General features: G+C 58.0%; 5 protein-coding genes across 5 annotated transcripts; 3 read left to right on the top strand and 2 right to left on the bottom strand.

The window, feature by feature from the left end:
• Nucleotides 1–1,093: 1,093 nt before the first annotated feature.
• On the top strand, nt 1,094–1,928 carry POSPLADRAFT_1153926 (hypothetical protein; the record flags this gene model as incomplete). The annotated part of the gene is made up of 5 exons (XM_024486789.1): nt 1,094–1,237; nt 1,259–1,318; nt 1,419–1,466; nt 1,549–1,684; nt 1,792–1,928. Coding segments are annotated over 5 exons (525 nt in total), but the record flags the coding sequence as incomplete, so codon positions are not given.
• A 2,342-nt stretch (nt 1,929–4,270) lies between these two features.
• Nucleotides 4,271–7,360, bottom strand: POSPLADRAFT_1154718 (hypothetical protein; the record flags this gene model as incomplete). The annotated part of the gene is made up of 12 exons (XM_024486877.1): nt 4,271–4,435; nt 4,496–4,563; nt 4,610–4,804; nt 5,230–5,319; nt 5,355–6,017; nt 6,079–6,171; nt 6,229–6,323; nt 6,376–6,411; nt 6,461–6,628; nt 6,744–6,880; nt 6,937–6,995; nt 7,048–7,360. 12 exons carry the CDS (start codon nt 7,358–7,360, stop codon nt 4,271–4,273), a joined length of 2,082 nt encoding a protein of 693 aa, XP_024334981.1.
• A 7,296-nt stretch (nt 7,361–14,656) lies between these two features.
• On the top strand, nt 14,657–16,053 carry POSPLADRAFT_1036307 (hypothetical protein; the record flags this gene model as incomplete). The annotated part of the gene is made up of 4 exons (XM_024477144.1): nt 14,657–14,925; nt 15,029–15,135; nt 15,164–15,250; nt 15,476–16,053. The coding sequence occupies 4 exons, from the start codon at nt 14,657–14,659 to the stop codon at nt 16,051–16,053; spliced, it is 1,041 nt and encodes a 346-aa protein (XP_024334982.1).
• Nucleotides 16,054–18,389: 2,336 nt separating this feature from the next.
• Nucleotides 18,390–19,797, top strand: POSPLADRAFT_1154133 (hypothetical protein; the record flags this gene model as incomplete). Its single annotated transcript, XM_024486813.1, has 4 exons — nt 18,390–18,758; nt 18,822–19,168; nt 19,241–19,268; nt 19,342–19,797. 4 exons carry the CDS (start codon nt 18,390–18,392, stop codon nt 19,795–19,797), a joined length of 1,200 nt encoding a protein of 399 aa, XP_024334983.1.
• A 334-nt stretch (nt 19,798–20,131) lies between these two features.
• On the bottom strand, nt 20,132–22,080 carry POSPLADRAFT_1078117 (hypothetical protein; the record flags this gene model as incomplete). The annotated part of the gene is made up of 4 exons (XM_024482961.1): nt 20,132–20,473; nt 20,541–20,745; nt 20,795–21,108; nt 21,892–22,080. Coding segments are annotated over 4 exons (1,050 nt in total), but the record flags the coding sequence as incomplete, so codon positions are not given.
• Nucleotides 22,081–22,226: the final 146 nt, after the last annotated feature.

A 22,226-nucleotide genomic window follows, 5' to 3' on the forward strand; every position in this document is an offset into this window, starting at 1 on the left:
TACATGCCCGATATGGACGCATCGCTATCTACTGTACGATTAGATTAGATGGGCGGCAGCGCACGGCACAGCTCGGGCTCCGCTGACACAGCCGCTCTGACTCACCGGCCCCCGGGGCCGCGTCGGCATGCTGCGCACAGACCAGCTGCGCACGGACCAGCGCGCACAGCCTGCCCTAAACATCCCCTGTATATAAACCGGCCTCTGCTGCCCTAGGGACCTCAGTTTCGACCTCTTGTCCCTAGGTCAGTAAGCTCCCACTTGTATCCCTTACTTACCTTTGCTAACTAATATACTTTCTTGTCCCTAGCCTTAGGTTTGAGCCTCGCTCACCATCGCTTCGGTAAGAACTAGTCGGACGCCCCCAGCCCTTCAAGGTTTTCTCCAGTCGCTCGACCTCAAGTCGCGACAGCTACCTCCGAGATGCTTCCATCTTTATTGAGGGTGCCGTCGATATTGTACAGCGGAATTGGCTCCTTCAATTTCTGTGTTTGCACCTTATTTTCTGTAACGAATCGCTTGTTGATAAACTTCGTGGTGGCTCCGCTGTCCACCATTGCAACTATATCTTTGTGCCGTCTTTCTCCTTTGAGGCACACCGGGATGTGGAAGTGCTGGGACCCGTGGTCCAACTCGTAAACATTCGCGGTCGCCAATACATTGTATAAATTGTTATTACGAGGTCCGATGCGTGCGGCACGAAGCGCGGACCGGATCAAAAACCCTCCTCCTTCATCGCCCAATAGTGTTCAAGCTCCTCGCGCATCGACTTCATCTGTGCTATCAAGTCCACCAGCTCGGAACTTTCCAATTTCGCTGAAGGAGCACTTGTACTCGCCGAGGATGAAGCGACGGGGGCGCTTGTCGCAGCCTGGGTGGAACCCGAGGCAACCATAGCCCGCGCGTCGGCGCGTTTTGTGTAAGGCTTGTCCTTACAATTGGGGCACTCGAAACGTCGGTACCCTTGCTTCCCACAGCCGAAGCATGTGCCGGGGAAGTTGCCTTTTCCGACAGCCGCATTGATGCTGGCCGAAGCTGCGTGGGATTGGGGTGCACCACCACGTGCCCCTCCATGTCCTCGGCCTCGAGCTGAGAAGAAGCTGTTCAGCTCGGGCCGTCGGGCCCAGCTGACATCGAGGATTTGCTCAACCTCGGTGGCGCGCTTGTCAGCGGCTTGCCACGTGGCAAAGGTCTCGAGCTCAATCTTTCAATAGACGCGGGAAGGGATGTTGCTCAGGTACTTGTCGCGTAGTTCCAGGTCCCCATACCCGGAATGGTCCGCCGGACCCTTGAACAGCGCAGAGAATTCTGCAGCGGTGTGCTTTTCTCGCACGGTTTTGTCAGCACAGAGCTTGGTGAGCTCTACCTGTGCCGCAGCGGCTGTCGCGACTTAGGGTCGAGCGACAGGGGAAACACAGACTTTGAAGGGTGCTGGGGGTGTTCGACTGGATCTTACCGAAGCGATGGTGAGCAAGGCTCAAACCTAAGGCTAGGGACAAGTAAGTTAGTATTTGAAAGGTAAGTAAGTACAGGGGCTTACTGACCTAGGGACAAGAGGTCGAAACTGAGGTCCCTAGGGCAGCAGAGGCAGGCTTATATACATGGGGAGATAAGGGCAGGCTGTGCGCGCTGGTCCGTGCGCAGCTGGTCTGTGCACAGCATGCCGATGCGGCCCCGGGGGCCGGTGAGTCAGAGCGGCTGTGTCAGTGGAGCCCGAGCTGTGCCGTGCACTGCCGTCCTATCTAATCTAATCATACAGTAGATAACGACGCGTCCATATTGGGCATGTAGTACAGAGGTCGCGGGTTCGAGCCCGCAAAAAGGAAAAAATCAAAAAACGGCTAGATGTTGTGTCAACTCGTGACATTGTGCATGCATCTTGCCATGATGACTGTCATTCATCCATGCAAAATGGACTATGTTTGTGATTTTTGACTTAAGCAAACCTTTGATGGATTTCATGAATGCATGACTTACAAAATGAAAGGAATGGGGTGGCCCCTGATAGCTCAGATACCTCCAAAGTGATTTCAGAGCGGTCTGATCCTAGACTTGAAGTATATGACTTATAAGAAGGTGAGAACAGTTGTATATTTTGACATGATATGCTCCTGCAATTAACCAAGAATTTGTCTGTATTATAGTATGAGTCACCTCTAGTCGCCACCGGCATTGATCAGAGTGCACACCCTCGGTGAGTCTGCGCTGCCAACCATATACGGACATGGATGACAGTCGATCCATATCTAGTATAACCCTCGGTCGGGCGCTATACATCTTAAAAAGGCATAATCAGGGTTCTAAACCCTACTAACCCACCTCATTTACAGTCTGTTCAGACTCGTTGGCATTGTTTACAGCCATCGGTGCCTGATTACGTTGTACTTGCTAGATGTGCATCTATATGGCAGAATTTTGGAGAGGAGAGACTAAGCACGACGCAGCTTTGTCTAGCTTATCATCCACCATTTATGCTTTAGTGCATTCGGCTGCGAATGAAGGCTGCCCATTGCGGCGACATCTTAGTATGTACTGTATCCAGGCATCTCTCGACGCCATTCGTGAAATTAGACAAGCAGTACCCATCATCGACGGAGAGGATGAACACCTACAGCGTTGACTAACGCTCAGGATCGCCACTGTACCGACGACCGTCCGTCTCGCTCTCGTTAGTGCCGCGGATGCTTGAAGAATGCAAGCGTATCATGGCGAGCATCCGGTCATGTGCCAAGATACACAATCGCTAGGGATGACTTACCACATTCTATATGACGTTAGTTCCACGATATGAGCGACAGCATCACCGTGGTTCGTGAACGTCAAGGTGACGGCAGTTACCGACAGTTCGGCGCCAGCAATCTCCCGAGCAGAGGTGGGCACTGAACCGTTCGATGACTTCGTAGGCGTTGTATTGGTCTAGTACGTCACTCTGATTAGCTGCGATTATATACACTCTGATCATTGGATATTACACGGGTGGTGATGTTCCAAGTCTTATTGAGCGCTTTCCTACACATTGCGTTCTGTGTGCCGTGTGGAACGTAACAATCTTGCAGGGCATGCTCCCAATCGTTGAGGCCCGTGCCGTCGCAATTATCTTCTAACCGGCTCGCATTGCAGTCCACCCTAATTGACGCGACCCTCTGGTGTTTGCTCACGGATTTGAGTAAGTATTGTTTAGTTCGTTGGGGCTATTGCAGGGGGACACGATCCTGAGGTACGCACGCCAACTCCATCTGTGCGCCCAGGGAATTCGTATAGATGGAATGCTATGGCTCGGCAGAGGAACAGACTGAGCGATGGCATGCGGCTCGCGGTGAGTCTCATCGAGTGGCACGGTGCGTCCATCGGTGGGATTCTGCCCGCTGCGTGGATGCAGTTGACTCATGACATTACATAAGGAATTGTACATAATACAAGAATCAATGGAGCGTTCTGACCTGTTTCATGTAGACAGCACGTTGATCCGTGACCGATCTCATACCGTCCAGAGGCTGTCCATGGTTTGCGTTGGCCAGGGGTATACGGGTCATGAATGACTACGTGCCAGTAAGCTGGACGTTGATGTTCATCTCCCTAAGGCTGGCAATGGGTAGTCGATTGGTCTGTCAGACGCAGGCGAAAGTATGAGAGCTCTTTGATCATCATCCACGAGATGGCAATAGGGCGTACCACGAGGACACAATCGAAAACTTGGGTTAATCTGCCGGCGAGGTATTCCATAGATGCCGCATATAGTATTGGTGTTCACAAGTGGACCGCAGTGTGTGCGGCCAGATAGTGAAGGATGAAGACGCCCTTGTGGCGTGAAACGTACATGTGACTGATTTGTCAAAAGGGACTCAAAAACCTGGTTCTTCCGAGACGATCTGGCTTGATCGTTGCTGCCTCAACATATTAACGGTCCACAACCAACCATATTCTTCGGAAGTGAAAAACGGGCTGAATCAGGACACTTTGTGCTTACCTTGACAAGGCAAGTTTATTGTTCTTTTTGAAACGTTAGGAGGAAGTACACGAGCGGCCGTGCATTTTCCATGTGCATCAAGACACTATAAGATGATCCGAGAAGCGTGGAAAGCCTGATTTATCGGGCAACATCAGTTAGTGAACGTGTTTGAGTACACACAACATCGTGGTTCTGCTGGCAGCTAATCATATTGATGGGCGTGTTCAACTTGCGAATGTGGACAAGTGGGATGATAGCGGCGGAGTAGTCTTGGGACCTGTCGTCGGATTGTATTGCGTGTAGGCTCTCAGACGTTACCTGTCAACCGTTATAGCTCCGCATAAGCGTTGAAGTTTCAATAAAAGCCTTCCAATGTGTCTTCGTACTCCAATCCAAGATGTGTAGGTGTGGCACGAGTCGTTCAGAGGCGACATTACCGAAGGAGTGCGGCCCGAAGTATCCAGCTGCTGCAACCAGCCCGAGTACCTACCAGGATAGGCAGGCGAGCCAAACAGGTCACACCGTGCGTTGCAAGTTGCCACTTACTGAATTGCTAAATGCTAATTTCGAAATGATGCTGAAACGCGATTTGTTGCGCAGAGCCCCGTTCCCCACTCAGGGAAGGCGCATGTTAATAGCTCCCGGGTCTAGTGTGCTCACCACTGGTAACTTTTCCGAACATTTCAGCCGATTCTATATTGTTAGGCAAACCAGAGAATATTTGTGCACAACCCGGGTCGGTGAAGAAATCGGGATCAACGGTCGTGACCATGGACCCGGCAAGGTATCGCCATAGCCCGGATAAAATAGAATCAGACATACAGTCGAATGCGGGGAAATCGAGATTAGGACTCACTTAATGTCGCTCATCGTGATATGTTTATTCTAGATCCTCGCCGTTCGCCTGAACCCACAAACGAAACGTGGAGACTATGTTGGCGCCAGCCACTTTCTCTGGCTCGTTTCTCTTTGAGGGAGGATGATCAGTCGCGTTGCCGAAAGTAGCAGCAAATTTCCACCGTATCCCGCAAGCTCGGAGGAGTTAGAAATGTAATTTGTATTAACTTATACAAAGTGCACTACTTCAGTCGACAGTCTACGCATGCGAGACCCAAGACTGTAATCAGGAAACTACGCCTCGACACACGTCGAGGCTACTATGTGATACAACAGCGACGGAGAAACCTTGCGACACAGCGATAGCAGGAATTAGTGTGGGGTGTGCGACTACATACACCTGAGGAAATACAAAAAGTTCGTGGGACTTAGAAATGTGGAACGAGAGCGCCATACATACATACGCCAGGTCCTCAAGCCGTCATCATTGGTGGCTAGACGGAGGCAAATTGCCTGCGGAGGAATGTTTAGCCCTGTGTCTCTGCGGAGGCAGCCAATGTATACTCACCAAACATGGTGTAGTCCTGCACATACATGGCCGACTGGTCACTTTGTGAGTTTCCGGCGTGTTGTGCCACCATGTCACTGATCACAGGCACGCCATAGGGCGCGTCCATTTGCCCCAGTGCCGAATAATCATTCCAATATTGCGCGTACCGTTGACCTTGTCTCTCAGGGTGACGTGTCATCCCCGAGGATATCCGCTCGTCTACAAGGCCCGTACTGTATTGTTGCGGCAACACAGACGTCGACAAGCTGCCAGCGTACGTCGGCAACGTGTTGTCAGATGACCATCTGTCGTACGAATGGTATGTTGATGACTCCGCCGGGGGAATTTGGAGGCTGCTGATGCTGAAGTTAGGATGAACAGGGCTTGGAGTGCCGACACCGGCGAACGCCTGCTGCTGTCGATACATCTGTTCGCTAGTCATCAGACGCGTGCTATCGTCTTCTTCTTGATCAAGAGGCTGTTCCGCAGACCGCTTCGGCCTGTCAGGGACGCGCGCACGCAATATTTCCGGGTCCGGGGCGTTGTGCAAGTTTACCTTCGAGCCCTGGAGCAGCTCCAGCGCACGCCACGCACTGCCCCATACGACGGACATGCGCTTCAGCACGTCCATCGTCTTGTTGAGGCCGACCCTCGCGGTCGTGTCATCAGGATATATCATGACTGATTGCCTCAGAACACATCGTGAGAACGACAGAAGAATGGAGACATCGAGACCACGCACGAGTGGCGACATGCATGATAGCAGCCGTGAACACGTAGTAGCACAGATATACCGGTGCGCGCCTCAGCGAGTGAGTCTCCGCGTACAGGGAAACTGTCAGATACGACCTCAGCATCACGGCGTCGGACGAATCTGGCTATGAATGCATACCGATAGAAGTAATCTGATTAGCAGCCTGAACGCAGATGTCGTAATTTTTCCTGGAGCTCGCGCGGGCTTCGGAGTCCTTCGAAGAAGACGAGGTTCTATGTGCATGATTGTCAGCCAGCGCTGCAACCATGGTAAGCAGGCACTCACGGCCGGTTGGAGCCATCCGTGGAAATGTGGCGAATGCTGCAGACAACGTCAAATCCGAACAAAAGCGACTCGTGCAGGAACTCACAATGGCCTGTGCAACAGGAGCACAGTGCACCAATATTGCATATGCAGTGTCAGGATGTGGGGCAGGGGCGCTGCATTCTTGGACGCAGCAGGGTCATGGCGGAGGTAGTCGGGCAGGTCAAGGTACCACTTCGACAGCAACTTCTCAAACCGAGAAAACTCCGACTGCCTGTAAACAGGTGCTTTAATCGCATACAGACACTGCATTATCATGCTCAGGATGATCGCTGTAACGGAACCCACGCTGCTTGTCAGCAGCGTCCACATCCGGGGAAAGAAGCTACCCACAGAGTTTCGCAGACTCGCTGAAGCAGGAGAGGATCCGGCCGGGCATGGGCGTCATCTCGGGGAAACTGGGCTCTTCGCTGTCGTCCACCACTGGGGCGGACGGATGAGGGCGCCATGTCTCCAGTTCATCGGGCTATTTACGGCACAGACGTCAGCATCCACCACCCCGCACCGTGATCCGGCACGCACCTCTTCCGTGCTTGGCAGCTCCGTGTCGAAGTCGCGCTCAAAAATAGCCACGGGGCGCCCTGGTCGGACGTCAGCTCCCATGCAGCCGCCGACGAGTCACGGCACACGCACCGATGTATGCGGACATGTACTTGTCCATGACGACACAGCCGTACCAGACCCGCCGCCGCTCCTGCAGTTCGCCCGGTGTGAACAGCACGCGGCCGACGCAGCTCCATTGGTCAGCAGTTTTGTGCAAACCCAGATCCTGCGCCATGCGCACAGCCATGCCGACGTAGAGCCACGCCTGCGCCATCGCGCCGATACCAACCTCGCGATAGCCCATGAGGAGCAGCGCCTGGCACGTGCTCGGTCTCGAGGCGGCATACGTGCTGTCTAGAATGACCTTCGCGTCTTCGAGGTACCGGTCGCCCGCTGCCCACATTGAGCCGGGCTGCGGAGGCGGCACGTCGCTCGAGGTTCTTGACGAGTAGCGCGCGGCGATGGAGAACATGGCCAGCAGCAGCACGGTCGGTACACGGCCCCGCCTGTTAGCAGGCGACGAGTTCGACGCGGGTGACGCGCCGTCGGAGACTTCGGAGTACGGTGAATCGGCAGACAGGACGCCGCTAACACGTCCGTATAGTAGTGAGTAACGCAGCATAAACAAACAAGCTAGTATGAGACATACCCGTTACGGAAATCTTCCATGAACGTTCGCTTATTCACGACCGGTAGCGAAGGGTGGACGTAGGTCCAGTACAGCTCGAGAAGCAGCTCTTGTGTCGCCTGATCAGGCAAAGTCGGCGTGAAGTTCTCCAGGCCTTTTGCATGCGTGAGGCCCGTGGGCGGCAGCGGTGGCCACACCCGCGCCTTGGGGAATTTCCTACACACCCAGTCAATCAGCCCCGCAGCGTCGACGTACCCGAAAAATCACCCACCAGATTCCGCCTTCATGCCGCCCGTCCTCGCGGTCCTTCACCCCGAGCAAGTGCAGCCCACTCATCTTTCCGTGGAAGCGCACCTGTTCGTCCTCGTTCAGGCTCAGCTGCCCTACCTCGATCGCGAGCTCATCCTCGCCCTCGCCCTCTTCGCCCTGCATCGCCAAGTCGGCGCCCTCGCCGTCCTCGTCCTGCATCTCCGGCGTGCGGCGCATCGCGTTCGCGCTCATGATCGACGTCACGCTCCCGCGGTGTGCGAGGAACGACGCGCTCACGCTCGCGGACAGTGGCGGCCGCCCAGGCGAGCGCGACCGCCCAGACACGGACGTCGAGCTCGGCGAGCGCGCTTGGCTGTCCTCACCCATGTCTGTGTCCAGCCGGCGCCTCTGCCGGCGGAACGACGCCTCTCCCGCGGAGCCTGGCGTCGCGCTCAGCTGGGCTGAGCCCGCGCTCGGCGGCTGCACAAGGTTTAGCACAGGGCGTGTGACATCGCCTGCGGGTGAGACGGGGTAGCGCAAACCGCCACTCGCGTCTGCAGACGCTGGCCGTGCCGCATCCTCACCAAAATTGGCTGCGACCTCCGTCGCGAGGAGCATGTTGCGGCTCGCCGCCGCGGCGTTCAGGTGCGCGATCACGGCGTCTTGCCACTCGTTTGACGGGCTTCAGGTGCGGAGCACAGGCAGCGTTTCGGAGGGAGCGAGAAGCATGGAGCGTCAGGAATGCGGTCCGGGTAGCGGGATATGCAATGCGACGTACTGTGTGGAATGCAAGCCTGACTCGTCGCGCGCCTCTGCGGATGGTCGTGACCGCCCCGTGGGCGCGGCCTCGCCACCCCGCGCGCGGCCCTTGTGTCCATACGGAGAGTTATCGACTCGGTTGATGATTTCCTTCGCCAGGGGGTCCTATGCAGCCGCAAACATTAGTCGCCCGCTCCAATAATGATCGGACACACAAGGAATGCACCGAAGGCACGGTGCACACATGCAGGGCTCGCCTTCGCCGCCTCTGACACGTAAATGCGCAAGTGGGTGACTATATGCGCGCGTTACGCGCACGCCAAACAAGCACATCGCGCTCCCGCGATCCTCGCGGACGCGGGGCCCTGGAAGACACGTCTTACCTAACGCACCGACACGGGCGGAGCACCAGAAGCCGATCGCCTTACGGCACGCGTCACAACCGCATGCTGCGCATCGATGGACGCGCCCAGTGGGCGCGTCCCTCGTCACACACGCGCCCACGCGCCCCCTACCGGCCCGGGCGGGAGATGGGACGACACTCACCTCGCTGATGTCTTCGAGCACGCTGCGTGCACGACTGTCCTTGCTCCCGAGCAGGATACCGATGAGCGCCTCCGTTTGATGGAGCCGTGCCTCGATCGCGTCGATGTAGCCCTTTGGCGGGCCACGCTTGCGCGACGGGCCCAGAAATGTGCACGCTATTACGAATCGTCAATATCACGGCGCATCTATATAAGGCAGGCATGCCGACAGCAGGCGGGAGACGCCGCGCGGCGTCGAGCACCGAGCCAAGTGGGGACTCACGCGTTCCGAGCATGACACAGTTGCGGCAGGGGTCCTGCGGGCTCCCGCGCTCGCACTTGCATTTGCTCTTGCGGCACTGGTCGCACGCCTTGCTGCTCCGGCGGCGGATCTGCTTCTCGCCCTTGGTGCCGGCACCATCGCCGTGAAGGCTTGTGCCGGCCTGACTGCCGTAGGCAGGGAGAGAGAGGCCGCCGAGGGTTGCGGAAGGGAGGTCGGCGAGCTCGTCGCCATCGGGGTCGTCGTAGTCGTCGTTGAGCTCCATTGCGGCGTGGTGGCCATTTAGGGACGAGGGGAGGGCGTAGTGCGCGCGGTCGACGGCATACTGTGTATGCGCGTGCGCGTGCGCAGCGTAGCCTGATGCGGAGGACGCAGAGGGGGCCGCGGCGGGCCCGGGCCACTGCTGCGACATGAAGGTGAAGGGCGCCGCGGGGGACGTGGGGGACGCGGAGGAGCCAAAGTCGGAGCCGAAGCGGAAGAGGGGGGCGTCCTGGGACTTGTGGTGCCGGTGCTCGTGGTGGGGGTGGTTCGAGTGCTGGTGCTGGTGATGGTGGGCGGCGGACGGGGCGGGGGGGAGATCGGGGGACTCCTCGAGCTTGACGGGGATGTGGTGGTGGTGGTGTGGGTGGTGCTGCTGGTGATGCGCGGCGGGCGCGGGGTAGGAGTGTTTGGAATACTGGTCATTGAATGAATAGCGAGGGGTGTAGGCGGGGGGGAAGGAGGCGGAGGAGTGGGAGGAGTAGGTCATTTGTGCAAGGAGGGAGGGCGGGGAGGGCGGTGGGTTTAAAGAGATTAGGCGGTCAGTGTTTGGCTTGGACTGGCAAGAAGAGGACCGACCAGGCGGAATGACGGAGGTGCAGAAAAATTGTTTGCGGAGACCGGGGGACAGCCGGCGAATGGCGGCGACACGCAAACAGCACGTTGTCTGGGGCCGTCGTCTCTCTGCGTGCGCGCACCTGCTGCTGCTGCTCGGCTGTGGCTGCTGGCGGTGGCTGCGGTGGCTGCCTGCGGCTCCTGCCCCAACCAGGTCCGCACAACCCGACGTCCGCTGATCCTCCCCGACGTCTCACTCAGATCAAGATCCCCGATCGCGCCGGCGCTCTCTGTCCCAGTCGCCCTCGCGTCTGTCGTCGGTCCAGCTATGCGCGCGCGCGTTCGTCGCTAGTCGAGGCGGGATGCGTCGTGGCAATACAGAGCAGTGAAGATCCTCCCCTCACCCACCGCCAGCCCGCGCCTCTCCCACTTTTGTCAGCGTGCCCACACCCCGCAGAACCTCTGATCTTCCGCCGCTTCTGCCGAACTCACGTGGCCCTCTCTCCGCACCTCCCACAGCCTCCTCTTCGCCTTCCCTTCCTCCCCTGCCTGTAGCTGCTGCCCGCGCCCGCACATCCATCTCATCCCATCACCTCCCACTCGTTCCCGCGCGCAGACTCCCACTCCCCGGCCCCCTCCCATACACGGCTAGCCGCCCCACCGGCTTCCGATCTGACTTCCACACACACACCCTTCGGGGTTTCACGGGACCGCTCCCAGCAACCGACGGCCCGCCCCGACGCTCCCCCCGGCCCCAGCCGACCGCTCGGCCGGGCTCCCGCGTGCCCCGCTCTCCCTCAGATTTAGATCTCGCCGCCCCCCTTCCTTTCGCACCCCGCGGCCCTCAAGCGCCGGCGGCCTGCGCCCACAGGAGGGGGCGGGCAGATCCCAGTAATAGTACTAGCCAGCGCACCCCGTGCGCAGCTGACCCCCGCAACGTCCGCGTTCAGGGCGGTCGCCAGCGCGCAGCGCACGCCCAGATGATGGTAGACACGCCCACACCGCTACGCTACGCCGTCCTCCTGCATTTGCAACGCCGCTAGCGCGCTATCGATGGCACGATGCGAGCCTCGCACTCTCTGCAATCCAGGCTGATCAGCACAGTACTGGCCGGGCCCCCTCGCCGTGGCACGCATCCTCCCCATCCGAGCCAGTCCCGCGCGCGGCTAGATCGCCGCGTCGCGTCCAAGCCGCAACCACCTGCACCTCTCGCCTGCCGCTTGGCGACCGCGAATGCGCGCACACGACACTGGGACGGTGCCGTAACACAGGCCTTCTGGCGTGCGGACGGTGTCCATCGGAACGTCCACCGTCACCGTCACAGGCTGATGCAGGCAGACGGTGGGCGACACGCACGGCGCAACAGAAAACAGAACGGCCCATGGAATTCTCGGTGCCGCGCTAGAAACCCAATCAATCCGAAGCACGATCTGATCGCGCGAGGGGGGTTCGGCCGACGGCCCGCCCCACCCGTTTACGGCACTCACCACCGCCGGGAATCCCTGCTCCCGTCCCGGTCGGCCAATCAGCATGCCCGCTCGCGAAAGACACGCCTTACAGTCAGCAGCAGAACCTGGTTGCCTTGATTGGCCGTATCCCCATTTGGCCTGTATCCGGTGTCCATCTTCCCTGTTCCCTCTTCGTCACCAGGTACTGGAGCGGGTGCGCAGCATCAAGCATCTCGGCACTTCAGTGTGATGGCGAATCTCGCAACGGATTTCTTGAACGCGTGCCTAGACATGTTTTCTGCAGGGCGAGGAGCTTGGCGCTAGGGCCGTGTGACGTTCGTTGCGCCCGTCGATCGTCGTGGGACGCTATCTCGATCGCCTGCCCTGGCTGTACTACTATACACCCACTAGCAGCCGCTGGCAGCGGATGCAAACCACTTGACAGGCTCACCCAGCCCCCCGGGCCAGTGCCCTCGCAAATACCGCATTTCAGAGGAGCACAGTCTTGAGCATAGTTTGTATGCCCACCGCTACACGTTAACGAGGCACTGGCACGCAGGACGCGAGCTGGTCTTGTACCCGCCGTATCCACACTTCGCCACCACGGAAAGTGGTGTGGTTGTTGCCCGACAAGCGCCACATGTAACGGTCACGGTACACTGTTGATTGCGGTACCGCATCGCAAGTCGTACTTGAGATTTGCAGCTCACTCGGAAACATAGCATGCAGTGATCAGTCCCATGATGCATTGAATTGAATAGAAATTGAAATAAAACAGCGAGTACACAGACTGAGTATTGCAAGGAAGAAAAATTGCACAAAGATCGGGTTCAAGTTGATTAATCAATCTGCTCATTTTGTCTTTCAATCTTTCTTCAGGTTTCATTCTTCGTTCAGTTCTTACAATGATAAGATAAAATAGATGCTTTTCACTTAGAGTTTGCCTTCATTTGATCTTTTGGACAAGAAAGTCAATCCGTGAATGCAGTGTCGGTCCATCCGTGAGTACCATATTTGGCAACACCAAAGCGTCGTACTGTGACCGTTACATACGGACGCTTGGAGTCGCGGTAGCGGCGAGGGCGCGCCGCGGCAATCGACAGCACCATGATGGGCATGGCATTTCCGACTACTGCCACCGAGAGAGGCTAGTGTTTTATCTGATTCATTGAACTTCTGTGCCTCGGGATCGCCACGATCAGGCAAGGGCTTGTTGTTTGCTAGCACTCCTCATCCTTGTCCTGAAGTTTCTCGACGTGCGGCACAGGTTCCAGTATTCTTGGGGGGTTTGCGGCTCCCGGCGCTACGCAGACGTGCTTCGGACAATTTTGCGCTCCACACTCGGTGCCGCAAACTTGACGAATGTCTCAAGACCGCTTCCATTCAGCGCCGTTAGCCCCGCTGTCGACAAGCTGACGCGTGGTCGTAAGCCAGCTGTTCAAATGTGCGTGACAGATGATTTATGAGCCATAATACTAGTTAGTCCCCTGCGGCGGAGAAGAGCAGCACCTGTCGTAAAATAAACTAATATGCATCACTTGAGGTACTCCTCCTACCAGCCGTGCCGTTAACGCCTCCTGAGCACTCGCAGTGCGAGTGACATAACCGTAACGCCTGATGGCAAGCCCGAGGATACGACGGCCCTGCCCAGTGCACGCATGATCGTACATAGCCGTTTCAGGCCGTCTCCCTCGGACAACGATCCACGCCACCGCGTGGCGCACCACACCCCAGTGCGATCGGCTGCAGAACGCTCTCCCGCCCCGTTTCAAATTCGCCTGCAGGCGCACCCACCAGATCGTGCCCGCGCGTACGATCTCGGCTGTGCCCGTTCTAGTGCGCACTCGGCACCGCGGGCCTCGCTCTGCAGGGTGCACTCTGGTCTGCGGCTAGTGGTGTGGACGCACAGGGGAGACGCGCGGGGCTTTTAGTCGCGCGGGGCAGGCGTACGCCAGAGTCTGGTTTGCCGTCCGGCGCAGCCTGCAGGGCCTCGGGAAGGGCGGTGGCGTTCCTGGGCGATGGCCTTGCGTTTCAACCGCCAGAAGCGCACAGGCCCAAGCGACGCGTCCGACGGAGGAGCGCAATGTCGCGGAGACGCACGCACCGGGACGCGTTTGTCAGACTCGTCCTTCCGCCAGCGCCACAAGGACGGCGGTACATGGATGCCATGTCTCCCGAGACGTCCCGGTACCGGCCACTGCAGACACTGAGATGTACCGGGGCTGCTGAAAATGAGACGGCCTAGAGGCCGTAATGCCAGTTGGATCATACGCGACTTCATCGGCTGGCCGACCCCGTCTGGGCGAACTTTGTTTTTTACCCCTGGCGTCAGCGTTGAGCTCGGTCAGTTCTTCGGCGTTCTTCGGAGTTTATGAAGGTCCCTTGACGTGTATGTGTGGACAGCTCTATCACAAATCTTCCTTGCGGGATGAAGTGTCTGAACCTTCAGTAACGGTTCGTCAAGCGTACAATGTCAATGCCACCCGGAAAATAGCGGTCAGATCAGGCGCAGAAAGGTATCCAGTCATTGAGTAGCTGCATCTGGCCCAATTGCCTTCTCACAAATGCCGACCACAGCATACTGGGTGGTCGGCAGACCCCCCTCCCCCCCAAGCTGGCACTCTTGCTTGATTGGCCCAGGAGCCAAAATGGTTCATCGGATTGTGAACATCCCGAGAGATTCCAGGGAATCCTGCTCTCTGATTGACGGTAGGTCACGCCTGCCGACTTGAGAGGTCTGCCGGCTACCCAGTATGCCACAGTAGGATTCGTCTATTGGGCACCGATCATTCGCCCCGCGCGCTTATGTTCCCTTTAAGAATGCAGGTTTACTGCGGTCAAAGGGCGGTGAGTCAGCGTTACTGGATCACTTGATTCTGTCCATTAAATTTCACAACATGCTGAGCAGTCATCGTGTCCGTCAGGGAAGGCCGAACATATCGAAGCACAGTCTAGACATGTCATCACTCCGTTCTCACCGTTCTCAGCCTCGAGCATCATGTACGGCACCATTGCGCGACGGTGGAATGATGCTGCGCCCACTGCGCAGAGCCCACCCGAAGATTTCTATTTTTCATTCTCCACAGTAAATTTTCATGCGCAGCATAGCGGGAGCAAAGATTGCAGCGCCCCTTGGTGCCATTGCCTAGATGATGGCCATTACGACGAAAGCGCGACGGCAACTAGGAACAAAGGTGCACGGTATGCGCCTGCCGACACCATCGCGGTGTCCGCCCCCATCCCCCAGCGCCAGTGCAACAAATGGTCGTGTGTTCAAAATAGTTTGCAACCACTTAGGTGGGCTCGGCCGTGTCCACCTGAGAGTCTATTCGCGCGCCCGAGATCCGGCTCGATACCAGCTCTGACGCAGGACAGCGCGCAACCGTGCTCGTGTGCGCATGAAATCACATGGTCACATAAGGAAGACCGTCAGAGTCCGGGGCATTGGCTTTCCAGGTGCAAGTCGTGCCAGGGACGGTGCGCGCTCCGGATCGGTGTGTCTCAGCTGCACCGGGGCGCGCGGGCGAGAGACCCCGGCAGTGCGAATGGCGCGTCTCGCGTATATGCGTAGGCATCCCTGCTGCTATCCAGGGTACGCACCACGCGAAACACACAACATCTATACGTATACGACCTTCTGCCCCCAATGCGCTGCGTCGTTCCCTTCCTAACGCCACGGACAAGATCCGAGCGCAGTCGCAGAATGGAGAGAACCTGCTATAGACCGCTCTTCGGGGTGTTGTGACCGGGGTCGGTCGACGAGACGGGCCTGGCCGCTGTCGAGTCCTGCCGTCGGGCTCCTTCGAATGTGTTCGAGATGCACAGACGGTGGTCAGCTGTGGGGGCGTGCGCCCCGCGGGCCTTCGCGACGGTCGTTCCCGCGGAGCACAGTGGGAGGAGCGCAGGACGTCCGTGCGATCATCGTACCCCACTTGGTCCGAGGGCCCCTCGAAGCTCGCGTGCTCCGTGCTCCTGGAACGCGCGAAACGCAGCCACGAACTCGCGAGATGCAGCCACGCTTCCCACGGGCTCCACAGCGGAAATGGCTCGCTGGCACACGCCGGCGTCGAGGCGTGTGCCCCACTCCTGCGTTCGCGTTCGTCCCATCGTGTCGAAGCACGCCCGGATCTAGCCGTGGGAGCTGATCGGCGGCGGCGCACGTTGCGGGGAGCGAGGGATCCTAATAGTGCTGCGAAGGATACCACGCACACGTACCGCCTGTGGGAAGCCTTGGATGAGGACATGCGCTGCCCTGGCCAATCATATGCGACTAGTTTGTCGGGCATGTCGTGTTGTGGGCCGTATATCTTGCGTCATGTTCAAAGCAATTCAGACACGATTCAGACGGCAGCAACCTGCGTGATCCCTCCAATGCAGAGCATGGCTATTTCGTAACCGTAGCATAAACACACACAGCACGTCCTCTCGTGCACCAGATAGGAAACTCGTCAAGTCCCAATATGCCACGAGAAAGCTAGCTGCGTACCCTCCACGCGTAGGCGTTATCGAAGCTTACCAGAACATACCTGATGTCATTGTCTCCCGGACGTGCTGTGGGCATCCTGTGAGCTTCTCCCACGTCTCACTCGCCAACATGCTAATATTCCTTTGTTGTCTTGGAACTAAGCTGCATCAGGGCCGTAAGATCAGGCCAGACCACAAGATATCTGCTCGTGGATGCGACGTCTCATTCGTGACGCGCTGTCATCTAGCTTCATTTTTGACCGACTGACTGCATTAGAGAATTCTGAAGCAGGTGGTCCCGACTCCGTGCCTGAGTGAGGTTTCTTGGTTCGCGAGACCTGGACCGCTGCCCGCATTGTTCTGGAAAGGGACGCGATGATGGCCTTCGCAATGAATTCAAGATGTTGCACTTGGCTGTAGTCCCAACTGGTCTTGCGCCTTCGAGAACATGGCAGATAGTGGTCAAGGATCATGGCGACGCATAACCCATTGATTAGGATTACTCTATTGTCTCTGTGTAGGCAGGGCTGTTATACTTCACGAGGCGTTGATAGCACGGGCACGTACCGAGCTGCATCGTTTGCGCCCCTCGTGTGTTCTTGAGCAAGAACGTCCCCTGCAACAGAGGTGTCCTGCGCCCGGTGCCTCCGCAAACCCAAACTAATTCGCATCATCTTGGCCGGCAGCTGCTTCAAGTTTCGTCATGTATGCACCGAGGTTGATGGGAGCATCTCCCCCACAGCCCATCGTCAAGCACAGAGTGACAAAGGGAACAGTATGCGCAAGCATTGTCTGCGTTCAGCGCGGAATGATGGTCATTCAGTGCCGCTATGCCCCTGCAATGTCGACTGGTAGCGTGACATAGCGTGAATTGCATTGCTAACCTGCGGTATCTCAACGCAATACGTGTCCGCGGCGATTGCCTGTCACTTCAATGGTGTCCAGCACGACAGGAATATGATGAAGATGTCTCATGCGCTGCCATCGAGCAGTTGCGAGCAACCAGCATCGAAGCTGCAAAGCGCAGCCAACCTGTCTTCCTGACAAGATATCCCTTGAATCCACACATCTGTCACTGGCATACAGAGAAATACGTTGACCTATTCAACCACATGTACAAAAGAGTTCTCCATTGACCCTGTCGATTAGCAGTACACTAGGCCCCGCCAAGTAGTTTTGTGCTCTTACCCGGCAACAAGGCGGTTCGGATGGTGTGAAGCGAGATACTCGTATGATCAAAGGGCACGATTACCTTATTTGCCATGTGGCAGCTCCTATATTTTACGCGACACGGGTATCCCACGTTCTCTCGCGATAAGCATGAACCAATGACTCAGATTTCCTCGCCTCTAAATGAAAGACTAGATCTTCCAGAGAGGAGTAATTCGGCACATCATCATGCATGGGTCCATGTTGGTCCGGGTCCATGTGGCGACAGTCAACTCCGGCTTTCCCTATTGCGGCTAATTGTGGGACGCGCGGTGCGGGAAGATGGTAACTGGCGGCGGCCTATCATAATGCGCTATAAGCTTGCCGCTGACTCGGAAGCAGAACTCCAGTACAAGGATCGCCAACTTTATCTTAACATACTATGGAGCCGCTGCTATGATGTATAGGCCTAATAGTTCCCATGACTGGCTAAGTCTACTTGACCTGGCAATCTAACCTCACATCCAGCCTCCAAATCGCCAGTTACATGCTGTCCGATCCGAACGCCTCAGAGTTGGATCCTCTGACGTTCGAGGCAGATTCCCAGCATCGACTACACATCGGAAGACGGCCAAATGATTCCCAACCACGAGTTCCTATGTGAGCGTTGCGCTCGCACAACGCGTTGATTGTTACTAGTTACCCCTGTCGCCTCGGCATCCTAATCTATTACCTTGCGGTATCGAGCCGCTTGACATCGTCCAGCCATATTCCCTCCGAGCGGCTATGTGACACATCTCAATCTAAGCTCATTACGCGCACATGCAATAACATGCATTCGCGATCAATTGTCAGTTCAATTGCCCTAAGTGTATCGACATCTGTAATCGGTTTGTCTTGACTGACTCTGGCGGGAAACTTCACGGTGTAGTTCAACCTGTTCCGTCTCGCGGACTACCTCGGTTGCCTTCTCACGAGATACGAGGACCTGGAATGGGTCTACGCATGTGTGGGGGCACAAATATAATGCCCTGGCTCCGTCCTGCAGGCGAATCAACCCGTGCAATAGCCTGCCTTGCTAGAGTCTGTATCATCCTCGAGTCCTTGACAGCGCCCTCATGAGCGTTGACAATCGCCCCAGACTGCCAGTACTCCCAGTGCTCCTGCTGCAAAATGCATTCCTGTCAGCACTCATTGCCATCCGCCCGAAAGCGCCTATCAAGCTAGCGGCATTCGCAATATACACCTACAGTCTCGGACTGGTGCTCACCAGTACCACCGGGGATCTTCAGCAGAATTATTCTCTTGGCTGCTCCTTCGCATCGCAGTTCTTCACCGCATTTCATCTCCTGTGGCTCGCGGATCCCTTGAACGACCTGCGCCACGAGCGCGACCACACTGCGCCTCCAGCACTACCGTTCCTGCGCAGAATGTATTGGGCATCATGCGTCATCACTGGCCCACGCGGAGTAGGATGGAATTATCAGGTGTGCACCTCGTTGTTCTGACCCCTCCAGCGCTCACGCGCCACCCAATTCGCTCCGCTCCAGGTCGCAAACATACCTCCCCGTCCAAGCGAGCCACGCTGGACGTTTGTGCGCCACCAGTCGCTGTGCGCATTCAGATGGTACCTGCTCGTCGACCTCGCACAGACCTACCAGCGCTCCAACCCATCGTTCTCCCATCATGATGCCAACCTGTTCTCCTTGAGCGCCCAAGGTTACATCCAGCGATGTATCAACATCGTCGCGCGGTTCGCCCCAGCGTATGGGATGATCGCCATGCCCTATTGTCTGCTCTCCGCGCTGTCCGTCGCCATGGCTTGGTCATTTCCCAGGGACTGGCCCACCATGTACGGAGAGTGGGCCGACGCATACACGCTGCGGCGGTTCTGGGGGTGAGTTCTCAGTCACCACTGGCCTAGGGCGTTCGGGACGCTACAGACGCTCATACACACGTCTTTGCGCAGGCGCACCTACCATCAGTTGCTACGCCGTGTACGTACGCTGTTCGCACGCTCGCCTTCTTCGATCCGCTGATAGCCATGGCCGTATGATGTGATGCGCACAGTACACTGCGTCAATGGGCAAGGCGTGCTGCCGCCTGCTGGGACTGCGCCAGGGCTCCTGGGCGTCGTCGTACACGCAGCTGTATGTCGGCTTTGCGGTGTCGGGCCTGATGCATTGCGGCGGCGACTTCATGGTCAGCCCGAAGCTGTTCGGCGCATCGTTTCCGTTCTTCATCGCCCAGGCAGCGGCGATCTCGCTCGAGGACGCGGTCGTTGGCTTGGCGAAGCGGACCGGTCTGCAGGCGCAGTGCCCGGATGGCCTAGTGCACGCGCTTGGATATGTGTGGGTTTTCGTGTGGCTGAACATGTCGGTGCCATGGTACCTCAACTGGTTGATGCGTGCGGGGGTGATTGATACGAGTCGGATGCCTTTCTCGCTGGTGACGATGCTTGTCCCTACTATCACGACTGGCGCGGCGCGGTTCCTGTCCTTGATGGCACTTTCTGTAAAGGCGTGACTGTTATGGTCGCAGAACATTTGTTCTATCTATATAGATGATCACATCTTCTTCATTCCACTATTGTGGGGGGTCTTGCAATTCTGCGAATGCTCGTCGACGGGATCAGGAACGGACCGAATTTATATCCGGCTGGGTTCTGTTTGTCTACTGCCGCTCAAATGTGTACATCAGTGTGCTCGATCCAAAATATGTAATACAGGCTGCAACACGAGCATCAGCTACACTCGTGCGGGGCACGGGCTCAAAACCAACTTACCAGTTTCATAATCGTACATAACCCCCCTCGACGCGCCTACAATCGCGCCGCAATCGTCTCCACCGCACCGCCGTCCCGCTCCCGCTCCTTCTCCAATCGCTCCCTCTCCTTCCGCGCCATGATCGCCTTCCCCGCGCGGCTCTCGTTCCGCCGCCCCAGCCGCCCCGAGATCCACGCCCCGATCTCCGCAAGCGCGTCCAGGTCGCCCGCCGCGCTGTACCGCCGCCCGCCGCCGGCGCCCCCGCCGTGCCCGCGCAGCGCGTACAGCACGTCCTCCGTCGCGACGTTCCCCGTCGCGCCCGGCGAGTACGGGCACCCGCCCAGCCCGCCGACGCTCGCGTCGAACGTGCGCAGCCCCAGCTCCAGCGCCGCAAACATGTTCGCCACCCCCGCGCCGTACGTGTCGTGGAAGTGGCCCTGCGCACGCGAAATGAAAATGCCCCCGTGAGCGCGTCAGCGGGACGGAACCAACGAGCATGCGCACCGCGAGCTGGGCCGGCCCCACGCCCTGCGCGCCGCCCATCACCGTCTCGAGCAGCGCGCGGATGTCCGCGGGCGTCCCCGCGCCGACCGTGTCGCCCAGGCTGACCTCGTAGCAGCCCATGTCGAGCAGCGCGCGCGCGACGTCCCGCACCTCCTCGGCGCGCACGCGGCCCGTGTACGGGCACACAACGACCACGCTCACGTACCTGCGCGCGGGATCAGCGAGCCTGCAGCGCGTGCGGACGGCGAACGTACCCTCGCACGCGCAGGCCCGACGCGCGCGCGCGTGCTGCGACGGGCGCGAGCCGCGCGAGCGACTCGGCGACGGTGCAGTTTGTGTTCGCCTGGCAGAACGCGTCCGTCGCGGCCGTGAAGAGCGCGATCTCGTCCGTCAGCGGCTGCGCGGGCGGCAGCGGGGGCGCGGCGTGCTGCGGTCTGCTGACTGGCGGGTTCTCGGTGCTGAGCAGCGCGAGCAGCGCGTCGAGGCCCTTCATGTTCGGCACGAGGACGGGGTAGTGCACGCCTTGGAGGTGCTCCATCTGCCGGAGGACCTCGTCGGTGCCTTCCATCTGTGGGCCCCCGAGTGAGTAGGAGTTTCCTGCCGGGTCGGAGGTGGAGCACGACACGGGCATACTACCCGAGTCTATGGAGTACCGGAGACCACCCCATCATGCGTGCATAACAGGTCTACTGGAGAGCCTTCCGAGAATCCTCATGTGCAGTCAAACCTGACGCAGATCAAGGATGGGGATGACGGTCCCGGCCTGACAGGGCCTAGCATTGCTGCAACTACATTTGGACAAACTGAGGCAAACATGGGTAGGACCCTTTGTCCGGAGCGTAACCTAGTCTCGTGTCCTGACGTGCGTAAGGCATGGAATATGTGGGCTGAGCAGGTATGGATAGGTCTGCCTCACGTTTGTATTGGCTGCGAGCATCGGGATATGTCCTAAGGATGACAGCAAGCAGAACATGGCTGCTTTGGGGATGCGCACCCCAGCGGTCACCGACGCTGCGCGACGCCGAGTTGCGACCCCCGGGCGGAACACGTCCAGGTGTCATTTCACACTCGGCATCACCAGACGCACCCGGTTTTCGATGACCGCCGCGCGCGCAGCGAGGCTATTAGAATGTCTGCAATCGAGAGTATCGCCGAGTCTCGTCGCTGGATGAATGACAAGGGCCTGGAGCTAATTGCCTGCCATATGCACGAGGTTGGCGACAATGGGTATCGCCCACTGTCGCAAATGACACAGTCGCGAAATCTAACATTTTGCGCAGAACTAGCCTCGGGTTTTGGGCACGCCGCGACTCATGATAACTGGCCAGTCGAAGCGACACTCGCCGCTCACCTGTGGGACCCACTTTGGACTGACGAAGCTTCCTGCCTCGATGGTGTTCATGCCTGCTCTGCCGAGGCGCGTGATGAGCTCGGCCTTGAGTGCGGGCGGTATGACGGCCGTTTCATTCTGGAGCCCGTCTCGCGGGCCGACCTCGACGATGTTGACATAGTTGGGGTCGGACGCGGTAGCATATGTGCGCGGGGATATGGCGCGGCGGCGCAGGCGAGAGCAGAGGACGCGTGCAGCAGTGCGATGCGAAAACATGGTGAGCAGTGCGAGGCCATCGCTGCCGAGGACGGGGAGGCGGCTGCGTCAGTGCACGTGACGATGCGACGACTCTGCGC

The sequence above is a fragment of the Postia placenta genome (assembly GCF_002117355.1).
Source record: "Postia placenta MAD-698-R-SB12 unplaced genomic scaffold POSPLAscaffold_15, whole genome shotgun sequence".
Lineage (NCBI taxonomy): Eukaryota > Fungi > Basidiomycota > Agaricomycetes > Polyporales > Adustoporiaceae > Rhodonia > Rhodonia placenta.